The following is a 25,991-nucleotide window of genomic DNA, read 5'->3' on the forward strand; positions in this document are numbered from 1 at the left end:
AACGTAAGCACTCATCACTATGATAAATGTTTAGAATCCATGGCTAGGAGCTGTACGCTAAAGGCCTGAGAGCAGAGTGAGGAGGCAGAGGGAGACAGAGGGATGAGCTGCTGTGCTCTGCAGCAACGGAGACCTCTTTGGCGGGGTTAACTGCAAGGTAATTGAAAACTGGTCCGTACATGTGACCACTGTTTACTCGGTTCACAGCCCATTTATCTGCAGGTTTAGCTGATATTACTGAAGAAGGGCTGACTGGGTGCTTTGTACACCTTAACACCTTTAGAGGTTGTACTGCAGTGCACAAGTTTGAAGCCTCTCCACCGTCTGTCTGTTTGCCAGCAGGCTGCACATGTGGGCAGTGCTTAGAACACAGCTGTAGGATTGGACTGAACCATCAGCATGTCAATAAACTCAAGGGCTTCAGAGCAGGCACAGCTGATACTGCAGCTAGGGGTATAGGGTTAGGGGCTCACAAACTCCATGGTTTGATAGCGGATAATTCCTGAATGACTGCAGCTTGTGCCTCTATATAAGGCAGAATCAACTTACTGACTGAAATGTGGCTATTAAGGAATATTATGGCAGGGCTCAAGCCCTGTAATACACTATTAGGGGTGATGCTGTTGTTAATTGTGTACAATGTTTTCAAGGTCAAACATGTAATACAGCATTTTTTTTTTCATGGAACCTTCTAGCATCACATTAATACATTGTATTGTTACATTGTAACATATTGTTGTTATTTCCATACATATTGATTTTTTTTTAACAAGGATATGCTAGGGTACACATAAGTCAGAGTCCATTTACAATTTAAGAGTCACAGTTTGGTAGTTTGGTACAGAGGCAACTTTAGGTAACTATTTTCATTATATAAATAAGGAACATTTCAAACACTTGTCTGCTACATAGTAGAAACACTGAAGAAATAGTTTTTCAAGAGGTCTCAACAGGCCTACAACTGTAAAGCAGTCCTGTGCTATGAAACTAAAAAGTAAAACTTGTGCATTAGGAGCAGTGTTATTATTAGTTGTGCCTTGGCCATATGCTGATGAAAAAAAATTTCCTGTTCTGCTTGTGCATCCTAAGGGTGCTTGAAAGTAGTGGGGATGAGGAGTTTGGCTCCAGTTTGTTTAATTCACTCACCTCATACACACACCTTTAATACCCTACTTTAGGTATGGCCATCTATTTTTCTGCAATTTTATCAAAAAGAGGCATCATTGCAATCCTTGTGTAGCATGGCACACAGTTTCTTAAGCTGGTGTACGATGAGTTCTTTACTGGTAGATTAAAAACCAGTAAATCCCATGTTCAGGAAGAATGTATCACTTAGACTTTCCATCGAGTTGCATTGATTAACAAAGCTGTATGTACAAGATACAGTATAGAACAAGGTAAAAGTAACAATAAATACCATCGGTTAACATAAGACCAAATAGAAAAAAAAGTGAATTCAAAGAAGAGATTTAAAAGAATCAGGTACAGCATTTTAAGTATTAAGCTTGGGGAAAATGAAAACACAGGAGCTTATATTTTCCATAATGTATCTCTGCAGCTTCTCTTGGTAGACTCTCCCTGTCTGGTAAAAGCCTTCTTCTAAACTCCACACTCCCAGTTATATAACAGACTTTTGGGCACAAATTTCTGAGAAAATAATAATAATTATCACGTTATTTCAGGCTTGATGAAGCTCCTCCAAAGCCATAGAAGACATTTTACAACTGTTTACACAGGCTGAGTAACACTCCCCAGGACTACTAAATTTACTTTGTGCATTGCCCTTTAAATGATTGATTTCTTACACTGTAAGCTATTGTTGTCTTTGAAACTAAAAAGATGAGTTGTGCCAGCAATAAATAAGGCGATAGAAAAAGCTCCCTTCATGGCTCCCTCTGGAATGAGTTGGCTCTTTACGGGGGAAACAAGGAGAAACTTTATCCTCAATATGTGTGAAAAACTGAACAACTCTTTGTCAATGTTTATTCCTCGTGGTGCTTATCAGTTATGCACCACCTGTCAAAGTATTCAGACCATCAGCTCCACTTGTCTGCAGCTATTGTTTTTCTTTATACTATTTAAGGGTATGTCCAAGTTGTCTGTCTGTGTTTGGAAGCTCTGACAAAATAAGAAGTAAACTGTCTTCCTCTAAGCTTTTTTTTTCAATGAATGCTTTTACTTTTGCTGTAGCCTTGATCTTTGGCACCGATGGGTGATGACAGCAAACACACTGCAGAGGTGTGAGAGGGAGCAACATGTTGAGAAGGGTTGGCTCACTGAATAATGATATCCCCTGCACTGCTTAAAAAATACATTTTTAAAGTTTGATCCTTTTTATTCACAAAAGGTGACCGACAACTTAGTGTCTAAATACTGGTAACACACAGTGAAATGCATTCTCTGAACTACAAGAGAATATTTACCATATGATTCTGTTTTTCTATAAAGATTATAAAACCTTTTTTTTATCATGAGTTGTTGAAGTTGGACCAATAATGTTGCATGTGTGAAATTAACTTTGATGTATTGAAGAAACAAAAGGTAATTAAAGACAAATAGTCAACTGAAAAGAATAATATGAGATGAGATTGAACTTCAAAATGTAGTGTGTATGCAATAATGGTTGTTCTAGCAGCAAAAATAGTATTATAGATTCAGTGCTGTTAGAGATACAGATTAGAGACTACATTTTCTTGGGAAATTGTGTGTGGTTGCTGAGAGCAGAAAGTTATTGCTCGCAAAGTTGTAAACAGCAGCTGAAGGAGAATGAACTGTGGGCAGGCAAGAAGGAGATTCAAGGATAGAGAGACAGAAAAATGGATGATGAACAGAAAGGGAAGAAAGGATGGGGGAGGTACAGGAGCATGAAACGGGAGGGGGCAAGACGAAAAGATAGAAACAGAAAATAGTAAAGGAAAGAATAGAAGAGTAAAGAAACCAAAGAAAGTAGTAAGGAAGGATGGAAAGAAAGAAGGAATAGAATTGTAAGTGGTACATGTAATATAAAAAAGATAAAGAGAAACAAATACTAAAGAAAAATTTAGCATTGTTAACTCTAGAAGCACCACTAGCCATGCTGTCCACAGTGTTAACGTCGCTTACAGTCATAACATATGTAACAATGCACACTTTAATACACTTTTTCCACAATAACAATGTTAGGACAGGGTGGTGTTACTTTCTATTCAAGGTCAAAGGTCCGGAAAGATCGGTAAATTGACTTTGCACATTTGGATAGTAACATCCTCACCATCCTCTACATTCTTATGTAGACTGACAGAAGATGCCAAAGTCTTGCTTTCTAATAACCACAGGACAGAAAGCGATTGCCCGTTAGCTGTTAACTAACTTGCTAAATTTGAACATGCCTGTTATCCAGCAAACTCTGACATGTGATGACTTAAACGTCATACACTCACTAACTGTCAACGTTGCCATGACAACAATGTCAAACAGGGAAACAATTATATAAAGGCTTAATCTCAGGCCAGATCTCCAAGTAGTATTTGTCAATAGATATAAAACTTCTCAGGGTTTTTTTCACAGTAGCAAATGTTCACTTAATTACATAGTATTATTGCTTTTCTAATACGAGTGGGCTGGGTCCGGATTGACTCGCTGTCTGGACTTTGAGAACGCCTACTACAGACCAACTTAATTGGTCAAAAATATTCTCAATGGTTAAGTGATGAAAGGTTAACCATTGACATTCCTGTAATGAAAGAACATGTAAGCCAGCATAACAGTGTGGCATTTGATCTTGGTCTTTTTAGTAGTTTTTGTACAGCAGTGGAGCTCTATAGTAAAGAGGAAGAAGAAAAATCAGGATTTGGATACACACACAATACTTGTTAGTAGATACATTCATTGATGGTTCTGCCGCATGGGATGGTGACAAGAAGATACATTTAGAAAATCATTAGCCTTTTACTCTAATGAGCACTGCCAACATCCTGAACATGTTAGCGTCCACTGTGAAAGCAGAGATGGGGAAAATGGAACACTAAATTGCTTTTCTTTTTTTTAATTTAAACAATAACAAGCTTGTACAAGAAATAGATAAGTAATACAGCAAATTTAAACCTGAAAATATTGTTATTTCTGCTGCAGAGGATATTGTCATTTTACTTGAGTCGAACATGTAGGACTATTATTTCTGCTCCTAATTATATCTAAATGTGACTGGCACAGTAGCAGCATGTTTCTGTTTGTCTTTGTTTGAGAATTTGTAAACAGCTCATAGTCCACCCTCCAACCACAGAAGCTGGATGCCAGCAGCACGCCTGGCAGACCCTTCCCCCACCTCCTCCATCTCTCTCTCTCTCCCATTATTGCCACACCTGACAGACTGCTATAATTGATTGTGCTGAAGGAATTACGGCGGCTGCTTCTGATGCGCTAGGTGCTTAAGTTCACATCTTCAGACACATTAATATGGAAATCCCTGTAAACTGAATGATATTTGTCCCCCTTTTTATGCAAATGTTTTAGAACCAAGCCAGTTCTGACTTTGATGTTTTACTTGGAAGAGCTTTGGTTTGGACTACATTTTCTTGGCCGGGTGTGCTGCTACCAATTACACACTGCATTCAAGATAAAGTCCCTCTAACCTTTATTACAAAGGCCTTTAATGTTGCTGTGTTGTCGGGTTTCTTCGTTATTTGGTATTTTAAAAGCAGTTTTGCACCTAAGCTTACATAAGGCATGCCTTTTATAGCTGGGTGCTCGACTGTGATCTTTAATGCCCACAAAATGACTATAATATGCAGTGTTTACAGGGTTGTTGATGACTGTTAGTGGACCACTCCTAAGCCCCTAGATATGCCTTTAAGCAACACTAGTCATATTTTTACGTAAACAGTGAATTAATTCACCAGCTCTCCTGCTTTATATTAGCTATATATTGTATAAAATGATGGACGTAGCCATCGAAACATCACCCGTTCATTTGTTGACTCGTGTTTTGAAGCCCCCAGTTTGGCATCTTGCTTATAGCCATTTCAGATTTTTGGAGCCAGATGTGACAAATGGGTGGACGTTAGTTGCTAACTTGGTTAACATGGTGCATTCACAGCTATGGTTAACTATGATAATGCTGATGCTAATTTTTGCTAGCAAAAGAAAAAAAAAAGGTTAAAACCGTTCTTACTGGAAAAACTGGGGTCTATGGGGATTGACTCGCTCTTGGAACTAGCCCCAAGTGGCCATGGGTGGAACTGCAGCTTTTGGAACCTCTGCATTGGCCTAATTTTATTTTAGCACTGGAGGTTGCTGCTTGGTGTTGGCAGTTGTTTTGTTCAAATAATCAAAAATATGGGTTGTAGGCACAATTGACAGTCAGTGTTATGTTATTATATGTAGTATTATTGGATTATTATTACTGATGAATTAACATGTAGGCAGCATTTTGATGTTTACTTGGCGGAGGTGGAGCTAATTTCAGAATATCTTTTTTTTTTTTTAGAACCCAACCGATACTGGAGTTATTTGATTATGATCATTTGGGCTGGTACCGATACCAATATTGGGGAGTAAAACATTTTAATATTGATATATCAGCAGATATTATGTTTATATGCAATTATGCAATGCAGATATCCCTGAGACATGGTTATCCACTACTTGTTACAAAGATAATGTAATGAAGGCAGGATATTTTATACTTTGACAAAAAACTATTATTGTCAAAAATGATATCACTGCAATGAAACAGTACACTTCATTTGGAATATTCTCATTCTAAATTACTGTGAGCATCTTTTTCTGCATCATGTTCTGTTAAAAATAAATTTTTCATATTGTGCATATCGAACAACATATAAACTGATACAGATATATCTGTGATGGGCCAATATCGGCCGATAATATCAGCTGACCGACATATTTTTAAATTCTTCATGTGGTAAATAAGTAGTAAGTGTAGCTATCAAATACATTTTGATAAATTAAAAGTAAAAATGTATCGCTAACTGTGAAGTAGAAGTGGTATAAAATGGAAATTATCCAGCTAAGTACCTGAGATTTATACATTCTTTCAAACTGTTTTTGTAACAGGCTTTGTGTTATAAATTTGTAGTCTCCAGGGATCCATAGGAACATCATCAGGGGTATTTTCTCAGACTGATTCAACAGGCTGAGTCATATTCTTCAGGACTAGTGAACAATTATATCCTTAATGTGTAACAATAGGTATAGTGCCTTTTTAGCAAAAACAGTGAAAAGTTATTGATGGGATATCCATAATATAATAGACAGAAGATAGACAGAGAAACAGTGCTTTGTTTATACCATGGGAAATTATGTTGATACAGCAGCCATGTCTCATCACTCATAAAGTACACCACATAAGGACACTTAAATAGTAAGACAAGTAGTACATTAAAATATTAGCTGAATCTTTAAGTAGAAGCTAAAATATAAACTAGGGGTATACTCTAACTCTAAACATATGCAGTACAATATGTCTGATAATATGCAGTACACGATTAGTACAAGTCTGGTACACTAGAATAGTGTCTAATTTTAATATTGTAACCTACCTTTATTCAGCTCATTACCCATTGGGATGATTGTAAATTTAGCTGTTAATCTCAATTACCTTATGTTGCTATAAAATTTAATGATGCCACAAACTTAAGTGAAACATGGACTCTTCATCTCTTGTAGAGAGGAGCAGTCAAACTCAGAGTTGCATAAAGTGAAAGAAAAAAAACAAAACCTTCCAGACTGTTTGACACTCTGTAGGTGAACACGATGCACATCTGCAGTATGGAGGTTCAGCAGCAGTGGTGTGAATGTGCAGTACAGGCCCAGACCGCTGGCAGGGATTGGTTAGGTCTTATCTTGATGGGATGGTTTGACAGGTACTGCATCACATTAAAGGCCTTACCAATCTTCCCTGTCACATCCAGCATGAGGCTCATAGATAGGGCCACCCCCCATCCCACCCCCATTCCCTTTTCTCTCCTCTCACCCACATTGATACACAACATATTGAATTTTCTTCAGGTTTCAAAGACAAAATACATACAGTGTATGCGCAAGATCATTTACTTTGCCTCATAAGTCAATGACATGGACCCTAAAGACAGCTGCTCACGTTGTACAAAGTGCTTCTGTGTTCTAAATTTCGGACTTTCTTCAGTGTCCTTGAGTAGAAGAGACTGGTTTGTCTTCTAGACCAGAGTAGAAATTTTGAGGGTCCAAGAGAGGTGTTCGGAGATGTGGACCCTAGAAAAGCTTAACCTTCGCCCTGTCAATACAGACCAAACCAATAACAGCTCAAAAAGAGTACATAATTCATGACTTAAAACACTTAATAAAGATAGGTCTTCATCTGTGACACAAAGCCCTGAAGAGAGGTTGCTGAACTGACCCACGGGGGGAGACTGTTCCACAGCATGGTGTTTTCAGTCTTGAGCAGGTACATCCAACAGGCCCTGTTCAGAGGACCTGGGGGGCCTAGCAGGGGTATACAGCATTAGTAGTTCACTTATATATTCAGAGGAGGATCTTGGCTTGAATTCTAAATTTGATGTGCAGGCAATTAAGTGACATCTGAGCTGGGGTGATGCAATATGAGGTCTTGCAGCAGAGTTTTGACTAACTGTAACGATGTAACAGTGTCATGGCTTACGCAGAGATAGAGAGCATTACGGTAGTGTAAACAGGAGGACACAAAAACATGGCTTACTGTTTCTGCCTTCTGAAAAGATAACAGCAGTTGTATTTTGCAATATTTCTGAGGTGAAAGTAGCAGGACATGTTTATCTAATGTCAGCTGATAATCAAAAGTGACTCTGAGGCTTTTCACAAAAGAACTTGTATTTGTGACCCATGAACTGAGGTGTTTATATGATCTTAAGAGAGAACTGATCTCGGACAAAAAACAGAACTTGATTATTACTGTGATTTAATTGAAGAAACAACATCCAGTCACTGATCTTGGTCAGACACTTGTGCAGAATAGGTAGATGCGAGAGGTTGATGGGCTGAACTGAAAGGTAAAGTCATGTGTCATACTAATGATAAAACACACAATCAAATTGGCTGATTAAGTGCCTTAAGGGGAGCACAAAAAGTTAAAATAAAATTGGTCCAAGGATTGACCCCTGAGGCACTCCACAAGTTAAAGGAGCACAGGACCTAGCACCCAGTCCTGTGGGAGCCAGAGCTAAAGGTAAAGATTGTAGTTATTTAACCTATCAGTTGGAGTCTGTTCGTTAGGAGATCCAGTATCCAGTTGCAGAGATATATGTTGAAGCCAAGGTCACCTAGGGTGGTGAGCATTTTTTAAAAGACGATATTTGAATGCTGAAGTTAAGTCGGTGAAATGCATTCTCACAGAGGTGTGTTGCTGTTATCCAGGTGGGAGAGAACGAAAGGTAGCGGCATGAAATCCTCTGTACACCTGTTCTAGCAGTAGGCAAAATGGAGAGGGTCCAGTGTGGGTTGTAGGCAGGTTTCAAGATGAGCCAGGACCAGCCCCTCGAAGGACTTCATGATGGTGCAAGTGAGTCAGCAAGGCGGATATTGTTAGGGCTCGCTGCAGTGGAGTTTTTGGCACCACCATGATGGAAATGGTTTTAAAGCACAGGCCCTGAGCACAGATCCAAGGATGTCATTAGGGCCAACAGCCTTATGTGCATTAATCTTCTGTTGAGAAGAGTGTGAGGTGCTGGTGGTCTGCTGGGAGCACAGTGTTAATGGTTGCCTCCTGGGTATCTGTGTCCCATAGGAGTTTACAGCAGAGTATCAGCAGACTGAGCTGAGTGGTAGTTGGCTGGAGTTTGGAAAATCTTCTGTCCAATGTGTGCGGGGGGTGAAACGCTGCAGAGCTTAATCTATTTTATATTACATTTTAGATTTGTAATTGAAAATGTCATATAATGCAATGTAAAATACCTTTTTTTTATCAGTAGTGGATCACCACAGTGGTATTGCTAAAGATAATTTACATGGGCATCACATAAAATTACATTCATATCAGATTCTATTTAGGCCTACATGATACTGGGTAGATGCTCAACTCCAGATATGCCATTTTTATGTCTGGTACATAGACTGTATATAAAGACACATATAAAGCTCTTATGATACTCACTTAGTCTCTTGTGATAGTCTCTTTTTATTTCGTCAGCTTCAGTTGAAAGAGGAGCTTTTGTGATCAAAAGGCGCTATGTGAGAAGGGTTGGGATTCCTAAATGTGACAAATACCCAGTTTTTTTGTGTATAAAATACTTCTGTTATTTCTTCCTTTTTACCATGTTACTGAGTTTCAGTTCAAGTATGAATTTTGTTGTGACCATCATGTGACCAAGGCATTATGTGAGGCCACTGAGAAGGGTTGGAACTCTTAATGCAAGAAATCAGTATTTCTTTTAATTTAATGACACACGCCTCATGAAGCTATATAAATCATATATGAATGTGAGTATTGATGACATGTTTTATTAAATTCAATCATTTAGTATATCGTTAATCCTAGGGACAAAACTCAACACCAATTTTGCATTATATCCTTCACACCTTTGCCAGTATGGCCTTGAAGTTGGCATTAAATTTCATTCAAGGTGGTATCATAAAGGTCTTTAAAAGTCTTAAATTTAACTTTTAGAACCCTGGGGGTACACTGCTAACTGTGACACTGTGTTATTATCTGATGGTCAGGTGGAATCCACACAGAGTATGATCAGGATCCTGGGCCTATCAGCCACCCTGCCCAACTATCTGGATGTGGCCGCCTTCCTACATGTCAACCCCTACATCGGCCTCTTCTTTTTCGACAGTCGCTTCAGACCGGTCCCCCTCGGACAGACCTTTGTTGGCATCAAAACCACTAACAAGGTAAACAAACAAACATAATTTGAATGTATTAACCAATCTATGCCACTTCTACATACACATAGTGTAGTTCTTTCAGGTAATACATGCATAGAGTATATATGTCCAGCCATGGAAAAACCAGGAACAAGTCGCCATAGGGACATTTTGAGTTATTTACAGATTTACAGAAGTGTAGTTTCTAAGCTTTCCAACATTGTCTAAGACATGAAAATCTGAAAATATTTAAAGAAGATGTGGCCATTTGAATGTAGGCACTCCTCAAACTAATTTTGTGAGAAATCCAGCCTCAAGGTTTCTGAAAGATTCTCACCTACCTGGAGAGCCAGGTAACAGAGGCTGCTTATTTGCATCACAATTACTTAATTCAACCCCCTCACAGTCTAGCTGTCAGTAGACATCTGTAAGCCCACAGGACAGTCAATACTTTAATCATGTACCCATGGATGTGTCATTCTTGCACCCAAAGGTGTTATTCACCCATGGGTGTGTTATTTACACATTATTTGAGCACATTATCAGGTTGGTGTGTAATTCAAATTAATAGCAGATGCTCACAGTTTCGATGTGCGTAACATTGCATTTTCAAACGACAATACTGAGCTAGGTAGCTAGATAACTTGGACATTAGTGAAACTCACAGTGGATAATTAAAAGATAGCTTCTAGCATGAAAATAGTTTGTAATCCCTGTATGTGACTTCGACTGAACACTAATGTAACATAGATATCATGGACGTTAATGCAAACTCATCCCATAAGGAACTGAAAAGTATTCCTACAGATTTCATTGCCTCCGATCAGATAACAAGTTCAGGGGTGCTTTCTTTTCATCGCTGGCTTCTTGGTGGATGTAGTCATCTCAGAAGTAACTACTGTACGCCTGTTCCCCTCAAGGTGTCCAATTATTCTCATGTCCTGCCGCTCTCTTTCGGCCGCTAAAGAATCCATCCGTAAGTTGTACGTAAGCTCTGGAAAAAGTTTGCGGCTACACGACTGTGTCCCGAGGAGAGAATTCTCCTTTCTTCTCGACTTCTTCAGTTTCATCTTGTAGTTCGGGTTCAGAATCAGAAGTGAGATCGGTGTCGGCATGACCAGAAGCATCTGGCTTCTTGAAGAAGTACTGCCAAAGATTTGCACTGTAACAGCCCCGATTTAGTTCTTCTGCAATGCGTTTTTTCTGCTCCATCTTCATTCAGTGATGAAAACACACATAGCTTCCAGGAGTAGCAGTAACAGTTATGAGCCTACTTTAAATGCAGGAGCAGCTGCTCAAGTAGCCATGTGGTTCGTCTTTAACGTGCAGCTGATTGGCCGAAAAAACAAACAGCAAACGCAGGTGAGTAGCCAAAGAAAGCCAGTATGCTAATTTACTGCAGAATCACCACACCCCCAACTAAGATCCGACTTTTCCTCTAAAACAACCCAAATTCAAATACAAAGTTTATGGTTTTAAGGCCCCCAGTACTGTTATCTGAAGCATGAAGTGGCTTCTTCATTATTTTGACCTGATATTCTACAAAAAAAACGAAAAATCATTTATTAAAAACAAAAATCGTTTTTTCTTTGTTTACACGACTTGTGCTGGGCCGACTTGTTGCTGGTTTTCTGGTGGCAGGTCACATATTTGTAACCATTGTCAGAGGGTAATTTGTACTGAAGAACTATATTTTAGAAGACAGAACTGAAGTTTTAACTGTAAATTGAATGATCTAACCATGACTGTTCCATGGTAATTCTTCAGGTTGGACCTTGGGATTCTAAGATGTTTTTTCTACGATAACCAAGTCAAATTTTGTATTTTATAGCATGAAGAACATGTTGAGACCTGCAATAAAACAAAAAGATTGCAAATTCACGCATTTTTTTTACTAGTTTTATCCAGATATCAACCACAATGAGGTGGAAAGATTTCAAGTAATATTGCTGAAATTCTCACTGTAGTTAAAGCTAACAAAACAGTTGCACTGCATGCAGAAAAATGAAAAAGCCATGTATCTTGCATGATGGGGTGGAGGGAATATGTCTGACAGAAAAGGTTTTGAAAGAAAATGTATGAAACAGTTTTCTAAAAGAAAATGAAAACTCACCAGAATTTGAATTTCTCCTCTTAAAATGTAATTTCCTCTTGCGATGCCACTTATACTAACAGTGTTTTATGCTGGTGCTGGAATACATCAAGGCAATGTTTAGATAAGGTTTATTTTGTTACTTCACATGAATGTGAGAAATGCTCAGAACAAACATGAGAAACACAACTATAGTTTAACAGAAAACAATTAAAAATACACAAATTGCAATTTTATTATTTTATCTTCTTCTTAAAAATAAGCAAGCTATTGTGTGGATTTTAATTAATGTTTTTAGTTTTATTTTGCCTTGTTTTTACCTTTAAATGTTGGGAACCAAAAGTCAAATTTTCATGGAATGACTGCTACAACACAGAACTTGTTTGGTTAATATAGAATCATGATCACAATAACCAAATCAAACCAAAAACCACATAAGTAATTAGCATATAACATACACAACATGGTACTGTTTTCTTTCTTTTATAATAAAACCACCTTTGTTCAGTCAAAAGGAAGTTTCAGTGTTCTCATTATTCCTAGCAGAGGTTTCATTGCAGAGGACAAGTCAGAGTGGGACAGGAGAATACTCAGTCTGTAGGTTTCAGCTACATGTGCCTGCAGTTCATTAGTTACATTAGAGTTGACATGTTGCAGTAATCATTTAATTTAAAAATGTTTTATTTTGTGTTCTGTTCAGATACAGCAGCTTCATGACATGGAGGAGGTTTGTTACAACAAAGTTCTGGAGCAGGTCAAAGCTGGTCATCAGGTAAGGCATCTTCTGCATGTTTGAAACCTACTAAAATCTACCCATGTTTAATGTCACGGTTTCTTTGCCAAAAGGGTTTGGAGAAGTTAATCTGACAACTGTGAGTTTTATCAACTGAAATTACCACAGTTGGTCAGACAGTCCCAAAAACTATATAGACGGTTAGTTGTCATACAAATAATTGGGATTACCAACTGATTTTTTTCTTTTCTGTTAATTTTGTGCTACACAGCTGTGCAGTTTTCAGTTTTGCAATAAATCTTTGTTAATTTTAATGACTCACCAAAATGATGCAAAGAAATGTCTGCTAATCTTCAAATAGTTGTTCAATGACAAATATATATTTTTGTCCATCTCCAGCATAACTTTCCCAAGCTGACAAACACAATGCTGCACCCAGAGGGCACACCCCCCCAGTAAATAAAGAGACCTGTAACTGGCACCACTTTGTCATCATCTGGCTTTGGAGAGCAAAAAATACAGTCTCATATAGCTGAAACACAAGAATCTGTCCAACAGCAGTAAGATCTACAGTAGTTCTTTATCCTTTTTTTCCTGACGTTGGAACCTTGTGCTCAGGTCTTTATGTTCCTCAACCCCAGCTGATGGAAGCACACCATAGGATCCAAAACTTGGTATAGAGTGTAAGCACACACTGCATGTGTGAGCAGTGTGTGATGGTAACCATACCAAACTGCTGCAGCTCGCACACCTGTAATGTTCACATTGACAGCATTGTTGCTGCAGTGCTGCTGCAGAGCTGCTGCTGCTGTAACTGCTGTATAGCCACAATTAGAAGCCAGATACTCCACGCAGTGTATGCAGAAACATTGTCAAAAACACAGTCCTGCAAATATTTCACTCCAAAAAACCTTTTATTTTGAAACAGAAACAGGAAAGGTTGAGTAAGACACATACACAGTATTGTATGTATTTTGTATTTTGTCATGTCGGTGACAGATGAAGACACTGAAACTGTAGTGGAAGGTGGTATAATGACCATTTTCACTGTCTATTTTTACTAAAAGCCACGGGCATTGTGGGGGAAAAACGGCGACCATTCCAGTCTCTAGATATTACACAGCTGAGCAGCGCTGCTCACGCAGGCAGTGTGGCTGGTCTCACCTGTTAACACAGGCTGAGAAAAAAAAAAAAAAAAAAACAGGTTCCATGTACGCTGCTTACGTAGGCAGTAAATTCCAGGCGTAACCCACAAGCAACATGTGTTTGTTGTGCTATATAAGCTGGCCATACTGCTGCCCCTGATTGTGAAATCTAACAATTATGCACATAAATAATAATAGAAAAAATATTAATGAAAATAATAATAAACTTTTAAAACACAGTTACAAAGTGCTTTACAATAAAAACAAAAAAAACATAGAGAGACAAAATGAACAGAACACCGCCAAAAACCACGTACACAGTAGAAATGGGTAAAATATGAATTAAATATTTGATATTCGGATCAAATGTGTTTTGAGTTAATGTGTGCTTGTGGCATACAGACTTAATCTGTGAGTCCAAAAAATGACAGCAGGGCAGATTACCCTGACTACAGTCACACCCACTGAACAATTCTCCTTTCCCTTTCAAATAAGTGTATCTGCCTGATTGCATCTGCTCAATGAAACCAGCATTTCTCAGGTACTCTTTGGTATTATAACCTTGCCTTATTTGGACGGGGCATGAATTTCCTTCATTCATGTCCTTCATACTGTTGATGATACTACTGTTGACTAAGACTGTCACTGTCAAATGTATGGACAAAAAAAAAATCAGAGAGTCAGACAAGAAGGGTTTCCATCACTGCTTTGCGCAAAACTGAGATGACTGTGTTTTCACTGAGCGATGTTCTGCGACTTCTCTGGCGATAACATTCCAAGAAGCATGGTGATGGATGTTCAAAACATTAGCAGCTTTAGTTCATTAGCAGCCACCACACTAGCCATTATTTTCAATCCGAGGCAATGTAGACGTGTTATGCGAGCGATCATGGAAAGGTGAGCCCCTCTGTGTGGGAGGTATTGATTCAAATCTTCTGAATGATCTGCTCAACTTTTGAAGAGTTATGTGATGCAATAACACCTCTTATAGCTCCTGCTGCATCATGAGGGAGCCAGTATAGCCATATTGGGTAGATAGCCATAGCATCATGTGACCCAAACCAAAACCCAAAAAAATGTTTACATTGCAATTTTGCGCAGTATAGCTTCTTTGAATAGCCTGAAATACCACCTCATGCCAGCCTAGAAACTTTTTTGCATTAAATGGGAGTTTTTAAAAACTTGACATGTTTCCATTAGGCGTATCTTATATTTGCAATTTCAATTTGCCCAATTTGTGTGTTAATGTAAACCCCCCTAATGTTATAGTGAAATGTTTGGAGAAAAATAACTCAGAGAGTCACACAGTAATGCTGCAGTACAACTGTTTCCTTTGAAAATGCTCCGCTGAACGTTTTCCTGAACAGGACATCCTGCAGTAAATATTTTTTGTGCACCTTTTGGAATGAACACCTGCTATCTAAAGTCTCAGAAGGCCCTATCTCTCTCAGTGTTACCCTCCCCTCCCTCCATCCACCAGCCTCCACCCTCCACTCACCCTGCTTCACTCTGCAGCCTCACAAGGCCTGTTGGGAAGATGAGAGTTGTGAATTCAGGCTTTACCATTTAGCTTCCATCTGCTACAGGAGTTGAACTCCCTATTGAGCACGGCTGTTATCCTGTCTGCATCACTTTATTGCAAGTGTCCACGCACATACACGCGCACACACATACACACACACACACACATACACACTCCTTTTCTTGCTTTTTTTTCCCTTCTCTCTTGCCCATTATCTCCTCAGAGACACACTTAATATGAGTCTTGCTAGAGCCCTTGAGAGCTTGTAAACCAACTTAATTCTACTGCACCACAGACAACTTTTTTTATCTCTGTTTAAAACTGTACAATGGTCCGGTCCGGCGTGTAGGTTGAGGCCACTGAGGCCACCGCTCAGCTGGGGAGGCCTCTTCTCCGCTCATTATTAAATTGTCAAGATGTGGCTGTGACATATTAATTTCATCTGGGAGGATCTGATGGATGAAATTTCCTTTATGATTTTCCTACCATCCTCCTGGTGGAAAACCTGCTGCCAGAGAGAGGTTTAATAAGCTGGGAAGCCGGCGGTTACTGCCGACAATGCCTCCGCACAGCTCAGCGGTGCAGATAAAACACCTTCAATAAATAACATTTGCTGCAGTGGTCTCTTCGGACCCTCTGTGTTTGGAGCGTACACGCAGCTGGTTTCTGAATGCATGTGCAGTCATGCAATATAGTTTGGTCCCATTTCCATGCTAAAAAGTTACAAAAAAGCATAAAACAATCAACAGCGTCTTTTTATGGCTATTAAAGGGTAGCTGTTACACCACAGTAGGGGCTTTTTTACAGCCCAGTCACTAGAAGAAAATACCGGCTTTGTACGTCTCTGCAAAAGACAGAAATAGTACAACAAAGTCACATGACATTCTACAAAACATGGCACAAACATTAGAGTGGCATTAGAAAGTGGCCGCAATAGAAATTAACCTAGCAATGTTTTAAACATCCATTGCTTCTTGGAATATTATCGTGAGCGGAAGGTTGCGTAACATCACTAGAGAAGTATAGAGAGATAATATCAGTCAATGGCAACGCAGTCATCTCACAATTGTGATTTATCGAAATTTTGAAAATATCACTTGTGTTTTTAGCTAATCTGTAATGGAAACCCGCCTAATGTTTCAAACAGCTTTTTTGCCACCAAACTTGTTTTTTTTTTACAGAGACACGACTGCATTTCCACTGAGGATAGTGCCACAAAAAGCAAATGTGTTTTACAGAGACACAACTGCATTTCCAGCCAGGATAGTGCCAACATAGATCAGTTGTTTTCTTTACCAAGACATCGCTGCATTTCTTGCCAAGATAGTGCCATGAAAATAGGTTGTTTTTTACTGAGATATCACTGCTTTTCCAGTCATATTATTCATTAATTCACGTATTCATTTTCTGGAACAGCTTATCATGTGAAGGGCTACGGGGAGGCTGGAGCTTATCTGAGCTGACATTGGGCGAGAGGCGGGTACTCTGGACAGGTTACCAGAATATCATAGGGCTGACACATCAAGAGATGACCATTTGCGCTCACATTCTCACCTATGGCCTCTGCGTTTCTAGTTGAAGAGTGCCACAAAAAGCATTTGTTTTTTCCAAGATATCACTGTGTTTCTAGCCAGAGTAGTGCCAGGAAAAGTGGTTGTTTTTATCAAGACATCAATACATTTTCAGCTTGAATGGTGCCATAAAAGGCAAAAATTGCCTCTCGAGCTAGGATAGTGCCTTTTTACTCAGACGTCTCTGCGTTTCCAGCATAGAGTCACCAGAACTGGGTATTTTTTAGCCAAAATATGATATTTTTCTAACCATTAAGATATATTTTTTTGTATTTAAATCCAACCACACATTAACAACAATTAGGTTAAAACATGACGTTCCGCTTTATAATAACGTACAATCTAACATATCCATGGTTCGCATGTACATTGTTAGCATCTATTCTGGTGATTGGATTGGATTTACTTATTTTGTTAGTGTGCGCAATGGGTTCATAACAAATATATGGAATCATTATTGATTGTTGTTACACCATTTTCTATGTTTTCAACATTCTTAGTATCTTTAAATAAAGAATCAACAAACTAGTGTATGGCTGGACCCCCATCACTTCCACTGGATGCATGTCAGGAAGGGATCTTTTAATGGCCTGTATGAATGGGAGGAAGCAAAAGCTGTTACAGTGTTCATATTGGCACCTGACTGTTTTAATATAGACTTTAAAAAATGTGAACTTATCCTTTAAGGCAGTCAGCCTACCCAGACATAAATATAGATGTGATGAGCATATAAAGGGCCATATACAGATGCATCACAAATAAAATGAAAAAACCTGAATAACCGAGTAAAGAACCATGACGAATGCTGACGTTTTGTGTCACCAGGCTCACTGCACGGTTTGATGTGTACAAAAATACCATCGTCAAAACACTAAATGAGAAAATGTGTTTTGGAAAATGCTGTTCATCTCCTCAGTCGATTTTCACACACTCAAATAATCTGACAAGGTTCACTGACACTGTTCTGTAGGCTTTATGTTAGGTTTTACTTTTGATTTGTCACCCATCTGTATATCTGGTGAAATATATCTGAAAGGTTTTCTGGACAAATAATCCAAGCACCAAAAGCACAACAACAAAATAGGATGTGGACTAAATAAAGAGAGACGCTTGACCCAACTTCATGGTGTCAATTGCAAGGGGTCTGGGAAGTCAATACCTGTCCCATATTTTAGCCAGTAACTGTTTAACCCTTGAAAGCAAGGCAAATTGGTTTGATTTCCCTCAGAATCATGGGGAGAAGGCAACAATCCTAAAAGCAAGAAATTAGTAAAAAAAAAAGTTGTAAAAAAATTCCCTGAAAATAAGTTAAAAAAAAACAACAAGAAAATGACCTAAAAACGTATTAAAAAGATGAAATAATATTTAAAAAAACAATGTTTTTTTTCTGTAACATATTTATAAATATAAAATTAATATGATGATAAATATGGGACTCTGAACCCTTTTCTTTTTTCCTTGGATAACTTTGCTAATCTTCCCCTGTTTTTTAAAACAAAAGGGGTCAAGTAGCTTGTGAAACGAGTCTGAACAGAGCATAAAAGTTTCAAAGGGTTAAACAGTTGACTTTAAACGGAAACTCCACAGATTATATATTGCAGTACCATCTGAACAGAACTAGCTGGAATCATGTTTTTTATTGATGTTAGGAACGTCTTCATCTTTTGTCTTTGTGTGTCTTAGGTGATGGTGTTTGTCCACGCTCGTAATGCCACAGTGAGGACGGCCATGGGGCTGATCGAGATGGCAAAGAACCACGGAGAGACATGCTTCTTTCAACCAGAGCAGGGTCCAGACTATGGCCAGTGTGAGAAACAGGTACAAAAGTTTCAGCCTTCATCTCTTTAAAACAGGAAAGTCATCAATATATTAGTTCAGTTTCTAAACAGAGTTTAACAAAATTGTTTTTTCTATACTCATTTTGCAGATTAGCATATTACGGAGCCCCTTAAGGGACAATTTTGCGAGATCTCGCAAAATTATTGCGATCTCGCAAAAGTTCGTCCTTATTTTTTTTTTTCACCCATCAATTTTTTTTCTCCCCCATGTCACTTAAGGGGCTCCGTACCATATTGATAAATTCCTTATTCTGTCACTGATATTAAGATAGTCAGTTTGAACCACATATCTGCATTTATATTATTAACCCTTAGGGACTGTTTTGCGCATTTTACACGGTTAGTATTCTTCATTTTTTGGTCATTTTGGCTGTGTTCATGCATATCGCATACATTTTGGCAAGATTGTGTGTTTTTGTTAAATCTTGGAATTTCCAGCTCAGCTCCAACAATAAGTCTAAAATATACCGTGGAAACTAAATTCTATAACAGTGTGGCATCATGATAAAAACCTGGTATTAAAAAGGTTAAAATTCTGAAAATTCATGAATATTTGATATTTATGATTAGGACTGTTGTTTGTTAAAAAATAAACTCAATGAAAGTAGAAAATCATATTAATGAAAATAAATATATGTAGTCTAATTTTGAAAAGCATAATTTGTGTTCAGAGTGGTCTGAGTGTGAGTATCTGACACTGCCCAAAAAAGTAATAGCATAAAAATCAGCATTGCTTCAAATCATTGACATATCTTAGGCTGTGATAAAAACAAAAACAAAACAAAAAAACGACTTAGTTGTAATATATTGCAGTATATTTTTTGTGTGCTTTTTTTATCCTATAAAAACTTGTTGGCATCATGACAAAACCCTGGCATTTAAAGGGTTAAAATTATTAAATTAATGAACATTTGATATTCATGATTAGAACTGATGTCGGTTAAAAATTAACTCATTGAAAGTGAAAAATAATATCAATGTGTAATATTTTTTAAAGCTTGATTTTTAAAAGTGCATTTTATGTAAAGAGCAGTGCAAGTGTGCGGCATATGAAAGGGTTAACAACAACACTGTTGGTGCTGTCAGGCTCTCTGACAATATTTTCGGTTTCCTAAATAGTCATCTCTCCAAGCCCAAAAGTTATTAGAGGTTATGATATTGACTGCCAAGCTATGATTAGAGGTGATGCTTCCTCACTTTTATTTATTTATCTATTTATTTCCCAAGACAAAAAGTTTGTCTGTACATACAAGCAAGTAAAGCCAACCAAAATCAGCAACAAAAAAACAAAATAAAGCCATTAAGTTAACATGAAAGGTTCAGTCACATCACTATTTCTATTTTCGGTGACATTTGAGTGCCATCTGTTTGTTTAAATGGAGCTGCCCTGTCAAGTAAATCTGACCAATTTACTCATTGGATCCATAACATTAGTGAATTTTGACATGCAAATTTGTGCAGCTATTAGAAAAATATCTTTGTCAACTCTTCCAAATCCACTTTTATATAACCCTCCTGTGTTGCCGTGGTAACTTGTCCACAAAATGATGTATAGCTAATAAGACACTTACCTGCATCTCTTGAATAAACTTTGTTGTCTGTTTAGACACCAGACTAGCTGGCATGTCTCCAGCTAGCAAGTAATTTTGCTTGATTCTGAACCAATTTAACTTTCAGTCAAAATGCTCTAGTTTACAGTTAGGTATTAAAAGTGAGCTTATACAAAGTCTTCCCCTTCAATTCAACATTATTCATTAAAGTTAATAAAAACTAGTAAATCAAAAAGAGGAACAAAAAACAATAAAAAAAAGAAAACTAAAACACACTAACTAGATGATTAAAAAACACATGTTGCAACAAAGAAAGAGAAAAGAAATTAAAAAGAAAAAAAATAGACAGAATTTTGAATAATTTAAATGTGCAAGAGTTGCAATACATATAGATAATTCTGATTCGATAAAATATATTAATATATTTTTTAAATGTGGTCTTACACCCAAAGTTCCTCCTGTGACAAAACAACAAAACCAGAAGAGAATTTACAGAGCAAAACAATTTAATTTAAATTTAAAAATCTGTGGGGCTGATATACAACTTATACAAATAGTTTTCAAGAGAAAATCCCTTTTTTTGTGATGTATTTAATGAGTTTCTCGGACTAACCCACTACACATTATCTGGTTATAAGAACTGAAGCTGCAAAGCCAAAAGAGAACAGATATGACAAAAGAATGGAGAACACTGGGTATCTTGACTTACAGCTCATTATTGCTGTCACTCCATACAGCCGTGCTGCTGGTTTGCATGTGTGGACAGACATGAGAGCCATTGTGCATGTGTGTGCGTGTGTAATTAATGGTCCCTGTGCTGCGAGCGCACACAGAGGTGGAGCCATGTTCTCCCTCTGAGGATGGTCACTCAGACTCCCACCTCCCATATTCAAATGTGCTGCAACAGAAGGCAGAGTGATAAATTTAGTAACCTTTTCCTTCATTCCCTGGGGCTGAGCCAAGATTGATGCGCCTCTAATCTCTCCTCTTTTTTTAATGGGATATGTATACAAATCAGATCACTTTTCATGCTTTCTAAAACTGGAAATAGAGACAAGAGATTACGTCGGGGGACTAAAAATGGTGCATCGTGGCCTGGTTAGTCTTTGAAACAGTACTTTAAAAGCATTTGTGCAGCCGTTCCTACAGTGCATTGTACATGAATGGATCGTGTTGTATGTGCACTAACTGTACATTAATTTACTTCCAGCCCTTCTGCCTGTGTCCCAACATAATGAGTATTATCCACTCCATTAGTCCGTCTTTGAGTGTTTGTCGGCCCGGGCCTGCTCTGGCGAAGGAAGCGGCATCAGGCTGATTCCACTCTAAGCCCACACAGAGATAATGCACTGCTTATTTGCACTCTGGAAATTGCCCCCCATTAATATTTATAGGTGTTTTTTAATCTCCAATATGCATATGCAGTGAAATAAAGCACCTCTAAGGTCAGTCATATAATTTAGAGTTTATTTATCAAGCTTTGAAAGTCAGAAGCGATTCGGCTGTATTTTTCTCTCTCCTAATGTTATTTAATTGGCTTAATCTCGGGGGCTTGGAGAGGCTGTCAGTCAAGCTTAGATATCTTAATGCACCCACTCTAATCAATTCTTGTTAAATACAGTTTTTTGGTGAGCCAATGATTATAAGTGCTGTTGAGTAAAATAATGAAAACATTCTCCAAAAGGGCATTTTACTCAACAGCCCTGCCTTTTGATCATATGTGTACTTAGTGTTAAAATGGTGTGCGACAAAGAAAGCTGTGTGTGGGTGGAACTGGGAAACTTTGAAAAGGATGCTTTAAAAGTGCCCCTAATTCTTGGGCTGTAATAGCGGTGTCATATACAGTTAGCATCGGAGCATTGAGGGAATACTGCTGAGAGTATTGCTGATGATGAATTACATGTGCTTATGGTCAGCAAAATGTTGTGGTCAGCACAAACCCAGAGCTGGTCCCAGCCCTGTGGCCTTATTAAGGTTGAAATAACTCTGTGGGACAAAACAGACACTGTTAGTTTAACACTCACACAGAATTGCTTTCTCATTGTGGACAATGACACCATGTTATAATTTTTTTTTTTTAGTACATCAGGGACCTGCTAATTCAACTGGGTGCAGTGCATGTCCAGCTACTTAGCATTGGTAAATGAGTTTGGTAAGAAACAAAACGCCCCCCAGATTTTGTTTTTTAAAAAACAAAATGAATAAATTCTGTTCAAATTCCAATGTAACTATGTAACTATAACAAAATTATAGTTATAGTCATATTAGTATGATTACTGAAAATTAGCACTTAGTGTGTGGTGGCATACAATATAAAAATAATGGTTGTAGCCACCATGACAACACCCTTTGGTGTGTGGAATCCAGATTTAAAGCCATGAGTTCGGCATTTTGGCTGTCACCATCCTGTGTTTTTGAAGCCAGAGCTGACAATATAAGGATGCAGGACAAGGTACTATTGAAAGGTCTCTGTAGGTGGGTGCGGTTGGGGTGGGGGTGGGGTGGTTCTGCATCTTTATCATAAAATCATCATTATATCTGATGTTCTTGTATGTTTCCATTGTTTCCTTTTTCCTCTGCAGCAGGTTGTCACTTGCATTTCTTGTTTGTTTTGTTTTTTTTCTACATCGTTGATCAATCATGAAATCATATCTAACGTTTGTGTGGGTCTGTGAACACAGCGCAGCAGGCAGAGTTTCTATGACTTCCTTTTTTTGTCCCTCTGCAGCAGTTTCTCACTCACGTTTTTTTTAATTTCTTTCTACTTCATTACCATAAAACCATAGCTGACCTTCTTGCAGGTCCATGAACACAGCGCAGCAGGCAGAGTTGCCATTGCTTCTTTTTTGTTACTCTGCAGCTGTTTGTCACTCATGTTTTTGTTTGGTTTTCTTCCTAAATCATTATCATAAAATTATATCAGACATTCTTGTCAGTCTGTGAACGCAAGTTTCCAATATTTCTTTTTTTTCCCTCTGCAACAGTTTATCACTAGCAGTTTTGTTTGTCTTTTTTTTTCTACATCATTTTCATAAAATCATATCTGATGTTTTTGTGGGTCCATGAGTTTTCCTTCACTTCTTTTTTTTAGCTGCAGCAGTTTGTCACTGGATAATTGATCTGTCGATCTGTTCACAGCTGATCAGATCACATCAATGGATGAGAGGGTGGTAGCAGATGTTAGTCAATAGCGCTCCTAATAACCAGCCCAGCTCAAAAAATCTATTGGCGTATGATTTATTTGTGGCAGCACGACACAATTAATTTAAATGTTAATTATCTGCATCATGCTTGATTACTTGAAAGCTTCAGAAGCTGCAACTTACCATTCTTTATCGATAAACCTACCGAATATTTGCTCCATTAATCATCTGGTCAATAAAACACCGTAAACTGGGAAAAGATAGATAGATCACAATTTCCAAAACTCCAAGGTGATGTATTCCAATTAAACATTTTCCAACCAACAGTCACCCCAAGCGATATGAGTTTAGTTTAACACAAAACAAAGAAAATCAGGAAAGCATCATAACTGAGAAACTGGAAATACTTTTTTTGGTATGTCAGATTTTTAAAATAGTTGACAGTTTTCTGTCTGATCAGTCAAAGCGTGTCATTGATCCCTGTGACTGTTTTATTGTGTAATCCCAGTATGTAAAAGTAATCTGGGTGTGAAGCTACTTTAACCCTTTGTAATTTGTTTGATTTCATTCAAAAAATAGAAAGAAATAAAAGTTAAAAATAAAAAAGGAAATAACCTGGGGAAAAGAGCACAAAATTCAAATAAAAATAATAATAAAATAAGATATATAGTCTCTCTGTAACACAACTTTGAAACATATATAAATATTATGATTAGAACTCTATTTTTCTAGACATTTTCCCCTTTTTCATGTTTTTTTTAATATATTTTTTAAATAATTTTTAATAATTCTCTTTTCGCTCTCTTTTTTTTTTAACCTTTTACAGATTCAGCTCGTTGCATAGATTTGTGTACCTAATCCAGTATTGGAGGCATACTGGGATAGGTAACAAGACAACTCTAGTTTTTGTATCATTTATTTTGGGCATTGTCCATTGAATTGTTTTTAAGAGCCAGACGTGGGCCTTAAGTTATAAAAGGTTAAGAACTCCTGGTGAGGTAGACAGGGTTGTACAAAGTTTTGTCTCTCAGGGTTTTTTTTTTTTGTTGTTGTTTTTTTTCTGTCTATTGGGTTTGAAATTCAGCTTCTGTTAAAATTAAACATGTATTAAAAACAGCTAAAAGCTGATGTTTATGATCCCTTAGATTTAAATGCAATGAAGTAGAAAAATGACAGTGTAGGTGTAAAGCATTTCATATCACCTGAACCTATGTGCAGGGAGCCTCTGCGTTAAGCTCTCCCCAGCGAATATTGTATTCGTGAGCCCGTTTGACTTTCATTTGCTCCAACTCTGACAATCCAGCCTCCACCTCCCCCCGTCTGCCTCGTTTTTTTAGATGAATTCAGAGATGAAACCATGTGACTGGTTCCAGAGGAGAAAGGAGCTCTGCTGTGGAGGTGAAGAGACACCTTGTGGTCCCACGAGTCCATTACATAGATGATGTTACGGACCTATTGTAGGTTAGTGAGGGCTGTGAAGTGACACCTCTACAACTTAGCCATGGTTTCAGTGGTGGTGCGACAGATTTGTCTCTTAAAGTCTGGATGCATATTGCAGAAGGTGTTTAATTATCAATGTTGTACTTTAAAGGTAGAGATAGACAGTATAGATGTACTGCCACACCTTCACTTTCCTTGTGCGGCATCTCTCTCTTTAAACTCTGCATCTCTGTGATCTTCAGATGTGCGGCTTTCGTGTCATTTTGTTTGACAAGAGACACGGCTGCTGACACACTGATGCCTGCGAGCAGCGAGCCTCCAGGGACTCCACAGCAACACCAGAGTAGGCTCATTAATGTCTGCGTTTGCTTTCATTGGTGCTATTTTTACAAGTCTAGTCCACCACCGGTCCTTTCATTGTGTCAGATCTGTGACAGCCTGTCATCATGCCAAACCAGCTCCCCACTACAGTGATCAACAACAATGAGCCGCCTCAAAGGCGGCTGGAAAATAGGGATGACACAGCCGAGTGACAAACACACACACATCGTAAAAATGGCTGCTTTAAATAGAAACACGCTTTTTGTAAAGTAGTGGAACAGTGTGAAGAAGACTAGACAGTACCTCTCTATCCACTCTGACTGTTGTGCTGTTACAGCACATGTGCAGCCTTGAAGGCCTGCACAATATAAAACAATATCACAATACTTTTGGGCTATATCGTGATACCAGTGTCAAGCCCCATAGACCCCCATGTTAAAATGCCCAACTTTACAGCGAAATAAACAAAAGCTACGTCTAAAAAAAATTACAATAAAGTTACCTTGTACCTTGTACCTTGTTTACAGCTTGGTAAAAAACACAGTTTTGGTCTTTGGTCATATCTAATTTTAATATTAATTTCAAATAATACAGGGGGCCTCAGAAGAAACAGCCTCAGAGAAAACGGACTCATTTATTTATTTATTTATTTAATCAATTCAGTTGTGAGACGTCTGAAAGATGTGGCGGCCTCAGAGGGGAAAATATGAAACGTCATCAAGATGCAACCATAACAGCCCTGGCATGGCTTGATACAACCATGGGGTTGGGCCCTCGTTGATTCATTCCTATGAGAGCTGCTCAGTGGGCACATGAA

General features: G+C 38.1%; 1 protein-coding gene across 1 annotated transcript in view; it reads left to right on the forward strand.

The window, feature by feature from the left end:
* ascc3 (activating signal cointegrator 1 complex subunit 3) overlaps nucleotides 1-25,991 on the forward strand; it is a 202,737-nt gene that overhangs the window by 103,047 nt on the left and 73,699 nt on the right. The window contains 3 exon segments of the mRNA XM_042490728.1: nucleotides 9,670-9,846; nucleotides 12,612-12,683; nucleotides 18,566-18,700. Coding sequence (XP_042346662.1) covers nucleotides 9,670-9,846; nucleotides 12,612-12,683; nucleotides 18,566-18,700 — 384 coding nt within the window.

Source organism: Plectropomus leopardus, chromosome 7, assembly GCF_008729295.1.
Source record: "Plectropomus leopardus isolate mb chromosome 7, YSFRI_Pleo_2.0, whole genome shotgun sequence".
Classification (NCBI taxonomy): domain Eukaryota; kingdom Metazoa; phylum Chordata; class Actinopteri; order Perciformes; family Serranidae; genus Plectropomus; species Plectropomus leopardus.